Source organism: Acyrthosiphon pisum, chromosome X, assembly GCF_005508785.2.
Source record: "Acyrthosiphon pisum isolate AL4f chromosome X, pea_aphid_22Mar2018_4r6ur, whole genome shotgun sequence".
Classification (NCBI taxonomy): Eukaryota; Metazoa; Arthropoda; class Insecta; order Hemiptera; family Aphididae; genus Acyrthosiphon; species Acyrthosiphon pisum.
The window spans coordinates 49,820,755-49,830,869 of record NC_042493.1 but is presented as its reverse complement, the minus strand read 5'-3'; the positions used below and the strand labels follow the sequence as shown (position 1 = coordinate 49,830,869).

Genomic DNA, 10,115 nt, shown 5'->3' with positions numbered 1-10,115 from the left:
TACCTATGTAGAATTGCAAAATTTACATATTATTTATATCCTACATATTTATAGTATACTTTAATTGTAATTAAACTTTTTTCCTGCCAAATTTATTTCTTTAATAAATTTAAAATTACAAAAGAATTAAGTATGAATCGAATAACTTTATAATTCCATTTTTTACGGTGAATAATATGCACTCAAAATTGAGTGCATAATGTACTTATTTTAATTAATTAATTAATTTCCAAATTATTCCCTGTATATTTCTTATGGGTAAAATGTTTGTTTGGGTTTCGAGTTATTACAACGTCTTTGGAAAAACGATAACACGTTATCACTAACATCGCGTATTATAAATTCTTAAATCGTGGTCTTATCATCTTTTGGAATTTGGTGTTAAGTGTTGACGTGTGAAAGGGACCATCGTTTTATAATGTCGGATGAGAAAATGAAACGCTTAGGAGCACTCCTAATCCCAATCGAGGAAGAGAAAACCATATATTGTATTTCAAAAGAAAAACATTTATTTGAATCTAAAAAAACTGATAAATTTAATAATAGGGAAAAGAATGATGCGTGGGAAAGAATTACTTTAAGTTTTAATTCAAAACAAAGTGTAAATAAGGCAAGTACCTTACTTACTACTGACAAATATGATTGTATAATTTTAACTTTTATAAACCATTTTTAATATATAATTTTTAAAATAGAGAGATACTAAATGTCTACGCCGGTTTTGGGAAGGTGAAAAAACTAAAAGTAGACAAGGGTTTGTAATTGAAAGGCAAGCACGCATGTTAACTGGTGATGGCCCTGAAACGACTTCATACTTAGACATCACCCATGAAATTAATGAAATAGTTCAACCACGCATTGATCCTCAAATAGTTGAGATTCAAAATATTTATGATGGTGATGGAATTGAATTCACAATTGAAGAACTATCACCATTAAATGATTAAGTTATTTATTTATCAGATAGTCATATAATTGATAATCCAGGTGAGTAAATATGTAGTTAACAAAACTGGGCATTTAAATACATCTTAGCCACTGAAAGTGGAGGTTTAGGACAAAGGTGTCCGATCCCAAATAGTTGGATGAAAGCGAAGGTGAAGGCGAAGAAGAAGACTGCTTACTTGTTTTTTAACTTTTAACTAATACTACTTCCCAGTTTTGATAATTTACATGCATTTTTGTTGTTAATTTTTTCTTGTCAATTTATAATTTATGAATAGTATATGTGTTAGTACTTAGTAGGTACAAGCACTGAAACAAATTTTAGTACGTACAGAATAGTGAATTCTGATCAAAATATAAAGAAACTGATCAAAATCTCTAATCCTCTAGTCTTCGTCCTCGTACATCTATTGTTGAAAATGATGCTTTACATAATGTGGTATATTTACAACTTATATTCCTGTCCTAATTATATTATAAAGTTGACCAGACATGATTATAAAGATTATAAAGATTTTTAATTTTTTAAAACTACATTTTGATTTTTGAACTTTTCTAGTTTAGCAAATTTGTCAAACATTTACATTTAAAATTTTTATTCAAAATAAGTTAATTAATAAGTTTAATTTTAGTCATTATTTACTAATAATTAATAACTAATAAAGTACTTAATACTTAAATAATACTATAGAGGTAAAGTTAAAGCTGCTTATGATTTAGAAGATAGATCTGTCAATCACGGTAACTTTTTAGAATTAGTTTGGTTAATTAAAGAGTATGATGTAGTTTTGAATGAGCATATACAAAACAGTATACATTTAAGTAATAAGCGAAAAGAAAAAGACTTATGTAATATTAAAAATGGTAATCAAGTTCATGGTCATGGAAGGGGGTCATTGGTTACTTTTTTTGTCAAAAACTTTTGGAAACATACTGATCTTATTCATTGGTCAGATAATACAAAATAAATTAATAAATTATATAAAAGATAAAACAAGTTAAACTGTTTAGTATCATGGTAGATTCTACGCAAGATGTTTCTGTTTTAGACCAGCTTGCTATCTGTGTTAGATATGTTTTAAATAATGAAATCCATGAAAAACTTTTAAAGTTGATAATAGTTTATGACTCCAGCGGAAAATGTTTATATGATTTGATTTCAAGTGAATTTCATAAATTTACTTTAGATATTTCTAAAATTGTTGGTTGCTCATTCGATGGAGCAGCCAATATGAAAGGGACATACAATGATTTACAATCACATTTAAAAAACAAGAATCCATTATGTGTATACACACATTGTGTAGGACATGTATTGAATTGGGTTATGGTCGATTCATCGGAATGTTGCGTGAATGCAGAATTTCTATTCGGTTTAGTACAACAATCATCTACATTTTTATTAGATTCCTACAAAAGAATGAAAGTTTGGTGTGAGTCAGTGGCGTACCCAAGATTTTCAAATGGGGGGGGGCTAAACAAAGTAAATCAAAATTTAACATCATCTTAACAAACAATTTTCAATAAAGTCTTATAGCAGTTAATTGTAATATTTCATTATTATATACTTTTTATAACACATACATAATATATTAGTGATATATTTAATTAGTAGGAAGTAGGGACTGATTTATTATAAAAAATATGTTATACGATTATTGCTTATAATAGGTCGTTGTTACTTAAGATAATAGTACGTTCAACGTTGTATTCAACACTGTTTTTAGGAATATAATGGTTGGTACTTTGTATTTTATAATATAAAATGTATTCCATAACACGGCCAATGGGGGGGGCTGAAGCCCTCTAAGCCCCCCCCTGGGTACGCCACTGGTGTGAGTTAACAAAAAAAACTCATACAAGTAATGATAAACTTAGGAGATTACATTTATATTAGAGCTACACGTTGGTGGAGCAAAGACAAAGCGTTAAGCTCAATTATAAAATTTAATGAAATTGACATAAAAAATTCAAGATTTTTATTATTTTTAAATTTTTTGCTAGAAATAATTTCAAATCACTCTACATTTGATTCAAAAACAAAATTCACTGCTCGCACTCTACTACAAAATTGGTCTAAGTTTGATGTGATTATGACTGCAGCACTTTATCTGGACATATTTAGTATTAGCTCACCTATTTCTAAATTTCTTCAATCTCCATCATTAAACTATCACTTAACTGCTTTTAATATGATTAACAATTTTCATAAAGAAATTCGATCTAGAAGAGATAATGCTGATAGTATATTCATTAATCTTTATTCTAAAGTTAAACATTTTATTACATAAATAAATAAAGAGCTAGAATTAAATAGTAGTAATTTCACTAAAAAAATGATTTTAATGATGGAAAATCTGTAGGTAGAGTAACAAAAAAAAAAAAAATGTCTGTTGAAGAAGCAACAGATGAACGGCCAAATATGTCACTAATTGATTGGTTTAAAATTGAAACATTTAATTATACACATGATATTTGTGCAAACAGCTTGAATAAACGGTTTATAAGTTATACAAAATTACTAAGTGATTATGTTTGCCTGGATCCTAAACATTTTAATTCTATAAAAAATGAAGTACCTGAAAATGCGTTACTAGAACTTTCAATTCTAACAACTATTGATAGAAACACACTTGCATATGAATTACAATAATTTGCTTAACAGTTTAATTTTATTACTAAAACTTTTGAAGCTACTTTCACACATTTAACTGAAGACTCCCAATTTCCCATTTATGAACATGAACTAGATTTGGAATAAGAACAAGCATATGTAATTGATCCATCCAATTATTGTAAAACATGCAATAACTGTTTACGATGTGCTTTCGATGTGTTATATAATATAGTTCAACAGTCTGGTTGTTTCAACAATATATATTATGCATATAAATTTGTTATAACGTTGTCATGTACCCAAGTTACCTGTGAAAGAACCTTTTCCAAAGGGTTTATTAATAAGTGCTTATTAAGGGTTATTTATTCAATTAAATCTTAATTTTAAACTTATGTCTTATAAAACAGCACAAGCAACAATAATTGAAACCACCGTCAGTGTGGAGTTTGCTAGACCTTTCCTTAAGCAAGGAAATTTCTTTTCACACACCCAAAACTCGTTCTATAATATTCCTCGTTTTAATTTGGTCTTTGTTGTAATTTTTTTCTGAATTAGTAATAGGATTTAGAAGTGGGTGCAAAGATATACAAAGATATGCAAAGTTTACAAGCATAACCTATAAAGTATAAACACTAAATAGGTAAAACTGTATAGTACGTATAGTATAGGTCTACTGTCTACTGTATAAAAATAAAATATACCATTATCTCCTAAAAGCAGTAATTTATTATTATGGGAAAATAAAGTGCATGCACGACTTGCATTGAAGATAAAACTGTCATGATAACTTCCTGGCCATCAAGTCACTACATTACATATTTCCATTTGAGGACCACTTACCACCTACATATTTTTAGAAGACACTTATAAATTTCTGTAATCATAGTTTTTTTTTTAAATTTGAGAAATTGTTTATGTTGTTTTAAACCATCCTTTTCTATTTCTCCCTTCGACATTAGGACCACCCGGGTTTTGTATCTTTATATGGGTACAGTCAAGACAATCACCAACTCTGGGCATTCCAGCGACATTGTAAAATTTCTGTTTCACAACTTCCCACTCATTTTCTGTTTAAGGACATTTAACGTAGTTTCTGGCTTTAGTAGCAATTTGTTGGGAAATTCTTTTAATAATTCTGGACTCAGTACTTTGATGAATCCCTCTCAGATCACCAATGACAGCCTATGATGATATATTGATACTACACAAATCTAAAAATCTGATCTAAATAATAACCTTAGAATTTTATAGGAAGTACTTTTACAGAGTAAAATGTACTGTTGTGAACGCAAAATGGTAAACACGATATGCAGGTGTGGCGTCCTTTTAAGTATAAAATTATTTTTAATTTCTGTTTATGACTTATCGGCAAAAACTATCTGTGTACTATCATCCTTCATGTCTCTAACAAAAATATTTGTCCTTGTTCCTATTTTTATTTTTATATATAATGTGTTGTTGATCATTTTTACTAAATTCACATACTACCCTGCCTAAATATTTTATCGTTATATTACGTCTTTGTGATTGGATACAGTTTCAATTATGTTACAATAATTAGAAAATTGTTTATTAAAAAGTATTATTGGTAATATGCAAAATAGAATGTTTTATGATGTATTATTATGGATCATATGAATATCATACAAATTAGATTTTATATAATGTCTATTCTAAGATATATTATAACTATAATACTTAAGTTATTCATAACTTTATAATGCTGTATTATATGTTTAAGAGTCTATTTAACTTAGATCTTACAAAATGTAGGTATATATATTAATATATTCAGTGTTTTTTAATGTTAAAATATTAGATATTAAATATTTAAATTATTTTTATTATAATAAATCATGGTTCACTATAAAATAAATAAATACCTATTTAATTAGGTTTTATTGAATATTCAATGTGTGTCTTTCAAATACTTATCTAACGCATTCTTCAAAGTTTATTTTCTAGGTCTTGGATATAAAAATGTTCAAATGCAATATATGCTATAAAAATTTCAAAATGAAGCATTACTTAACCAGACATGAAAGAATTCACACTGGTGAAAAACCATTTTCATGCGAAATCTGTAGAATATCATGTAATAAAGTTAATGAACGCATAGACAATTTGTTGGTTCATTAAATTATTATCTGTTTTTCTTTATTGCAATACACCGTATTAGTTATTTTCACAATATTTTCTTTTAATTATTAATTAATCACACAATGCGATTTACATTTAAAATATGCATAGCAAGGATCAAATAATATAAAATAGAATTATGGCCGGACTCATGGCTCTGTCGACTTATAAATTATGATGAGACTGTTCGTTCGGCGGCGGCGGCGGTGATATTCAAATCGTCTACTCGTCCGCAGGCACGGATTGGCCAGTCGAGCGTTCGAGAAAATCTCGAAGTTTGGGCTGGTAGGATTAAAATGGCCGAAATGGCTCAATTCCCCGGAGAAGTTCATTGGAGGTTGTATAGACTCTATATCTGGATTCCAATACAGGTGTCTGCTGGTAGGCTTACTGTGGTGGTGATTTCGTGTATAGTGTACGACATTAGATCATTAACGATTATCCAATATCCATCTATTAATACAATTAATTACAACAAATTATATTATTGACTTATCGGCGATCATCAAGCGCTTGTAAGAAAAACGCGTGCCCGCGGACAGTCAATAAAATTATATAACAAACATTTTTTAAATTTTTATTCAAACTTTTTGACCGTATTGTTTGAAATGAAAATGTCGGTGTGGAAAAAATTGATTTAAGTTAAATATGTGTCAAAAACTAAAAAGTATAAAATTGGGTATAAAAGTGTAAATGTGGCCTAAAAACAAAAGACTCAAAATATGCATTTATGTGCAAAATAAAATTTCAAAACTAGCTTTGTGAAACTGTGAAAGCATGAAACGTATTTGTTTCGTACTCTGCAATTTTTGTGACTTGGAAAAACTTGCAAATGCTACAAGTCCTAATTATGATGTATAAATTATTATACTAATGATTAATAAACATCACTACATCAGATTAATTAATTCAGAATTCAGATATTATTAAATATTTCAAATATTGAACTATCATATATTTCTGAGGCTGAACAATCAGAAAGCACTTCAACTAAAGATGTTGTTTCATTTGATGGTTCTGAAAAACTGTTGGTAAGTTCTAAACAGTGGCGGACTGGACGACCGGGATACTGGGAAATTTTCCGGTGGGCCGCTGCTCGTATAAAAAATATTTTTATTAATATTATTATTTGAAATTATAAATTCAAATATTATCTAATAAGTAATAAAGTAATAAGTAGGTATGTAATATTATTTAACTTAAAAACCCAGATTTCTGATTATTGCGGGACTGGCTTATCCGGGTTTGTTGACAACTTATTGTTACAAGTTTAAAAATAGAATCGAAAATGGTTATTACATGGGCCGTTATAGGCGATGGATAGGCGATAACGGATAAAATAATAATTGTTATCATCGCGCTGTCGCAATGACACATACACATTACCTACACATTTTATATTATATTTTATTTTCCTTTTTAACTGTTTGAAGTGTTAGCAATGTGAATACTGATGAGGTTTTATTCATTGTTTTAAATTGTATTTATTAACGTTTTAATTGTATACTATTCAGTATTCATATTTTATATTTTACGATTTTCAATAATGAGTGAAGAACAAAAAGCAATAGTTAACAAAAGGAAAGGCGGTGCAGAAAAAGCAAGAGATAAAAACAAAAAGCTGTTGTTGGCCTCAGCAAAACAATGTTTGACACTAAATGAACTATTTAAACCACAAAAATAATCTCTAAATAAAAAGGTAGGTAAAATAAAATGTATTTATTATGCTGTTTAGACGTTAAGTTAATAAGCAATAACTAAAGTTATATTTTTTTTAATTTAAATTGTACTTCTTAATGTCTATTTTTCAAATTTATTATTTTTAAAGTACCTATTAATAAATTAAATACAGAAATTAGAAATATGGTTAGTGACATTAATGATACAAATTTAAATTATATTTTGGTCAATTGATTACTGGTGATTACTGGTGCAATTGAAAACTGAAAGAAGAAAAAAATTAATATAAATACCTAAATAAAATGTGATTTATTTTATTATTATATGTTTATATACAATTTACTATTTGTAGAGTGTTGATGGACTTAGTTCAGATATGAGAAAAATTGGTAATGACAATAATGATAAAAATTCATACGATAATGTTTTTGAAAAAGTCACAGTTACAGGAGAAACTGAAAAAGTAAGAAGAAAATAAACTAGTTTCTTATAATAGAGTTGAAGTAAAACTGTTTCATGTAAAAAGAATTTCAAAAAAGAAAAAAATGCTAGGAGAAACATCAAGTGATGAACCACAAAACGATCCTAACAGTCGTTTTTTAAATTAGTGTATATAATGTTGTCTACGACCAAATTCTTACAAGTTTAGAAAAAAGATTTGGAAGTTATAGTCAGCTGTATAATGATGTATCCTACTTAATTCCTGAATATTTTAATAAAGATGTACCGGAAATTGCATTTCAGTGGATGAGTTATAAATTAAAACGGTTTGATAACAACATAACTGCTGGGATAATACAGTCAGAACTTAAAGACTTTATCTGTAAATGGCCTAAAATTAAAAATATTGCCAAGACTTCCGAGAATTTTTTTGAGGACGATAGTGATGAAGATAGTAGAGAAGATGGAAATGAAGAAATAGGAAACAGTTCAAGTAATCGCTGTTTAAGTATAGGTGGACAGGAAGCGTGCAAAAATTGCATTGTATGTTGTTTCAATGTTTTAAAAAAATATAACTTGCACACTACTGCTTATAGAAACCTATTTTTAGTATACAAATATGTTTTAACACTTTCTTGTACTCAGGTACGTTGTGAAACTACTTTTTCAAAACTAAAATATATTTTGAATCGATTAAGGAATAGTTTGTCTCAAAATAAATTGGAACATTTTTTGATAATGAGCATAGAAAAGATATTCTTATGATATTGATAATGAAGATGTAATAAATAATATATCCACAAAGGAGTCGGCTTTTATCAGATGCATTAAAATTGTAAGACTTAATAATATAATAATAATAAGAATATATTATTTTTCTGTATTTATAAGTAATATTTTTTTTTTAAATTTAAATGGAAATTCTAATGAAAAATAATGAAAAATTTAAATTTTTAGGTATCGATATGGTGTTTTATTATATTTTATATGATTATATGTATTTTTTATTATTCTAATGGTTCAATATGCTGATTAAAATTTATTATTTATATGAATTAATAATAAATAATAATAAATTCTTGTTAGATTAGGTAAATGTGAACAATTTACTGTTACATTACTATACTATTCCAAAGAACCATACAGTCTTATGACTGGGAAAGTATATATTTCATATTAATTTGGTTGTCCATTTTTGAATGTTGATTATAATATATTATTAAATTATATATTACAAATATTTTTTTTTATCATATGCAATTGAATGAATTCTTTTTTATTCTCCAGACACAAATATTATATTTCTTATTGGTTAATATTTGGTAATTAAAATGTTAAAATTATGAGATAAGGTCATAGGTGCAATTTGAGTTTTAAATTTGGGGAGGGGGCTGAATTATTTTTCTAGTGGTGCTGTGGTGGGGTTCGCTATAAGATAAGTTAATCATTTCGTCAACAAATGTGATAAGGTCATTATTATTAATGAATATTGAATATTAACATTTGGCCAATAGGTATATCGTATATGGGCCGCCATCATAACAAATTATGGGCCGGTAGAATAATATTTCTCGAAGTGCCGAGACATCCTAATCCGGCTCTGCTCGTCCGTGCTGTTTGTGTTTCCTTTTGGGTAAACACCTGATATTGCGGCGAGTAGACGGGAAAAGTCGTACTGTGTGCGAAGGACATACGTGTCTCCAGCCACCCCACATTAAAATTTTCCAATTTTTTTTTTTGCAAATAATTAGCATGCAATTAGCATGTATTCGCATGCTAAATTTTGTAATTTGAATGTTTCGATTAGGCGTGGTATCGAAAAATAGATGGGGGGCTGTAGACAAGTGTCTCCGACCCCCCACCCATCACAAAAACTTATTTTCAAATTTTTTCTACACCAATATTTAGCATGTATTTAGCATGTAATTAGCATGTATTTGCATGCTTGGCCCCGCAACTCTATCGTAATCTGTTGGTTTGCAATACTCATTTTTATGAGTTGACTCATTTGGAATAGTTTGCTTAGTGTATTTTTCTAGGAATTCCCGGAAGCACTTGTTATTTAATTTATTAAAAGGTATATCTGCTGAAACCATTGCATTGCACATTTCTTGAAAAAAGGGAGATTTTGAAATTGCATTTGAAATTAATGTTTGATTTTTTTCTAGTAAATTCGTACGTTGAACTGCACTTGTGTTTTCCAGTTGATAAGTGTTGGATGACTATGAAAAGTTTTTCATCATTCACTTTGACGTTACATTTCAAACAGAACAAAACTATGCCATCTTTGGAA

General features: G+C 28.3%; 1 protein-coding gene across 1 annotated transcript; it reads left to right on the top strand.

Annotated features, from left to right (window-relative positions):
* Positions 1 to 1,960: 1,960 nt before the first annotated feature.
* Positions 1,961 to 3,598, top strand: LOC115033131. The gene is made up of 2 exons (XM_029485175.1): positions 1,961 to 2,376; positions 3,433 to 3,598. Exons 1-2 carry the CDS (start codon positions 1,961 to 1,963, stop codon positions 3,596 to 3,598), a joined length of 582 nt encoding a protein of 193 aa, XP_029341035.1.
* Positions 3,599 to 10,115: the final 6,517 nt, after the last annotated feature.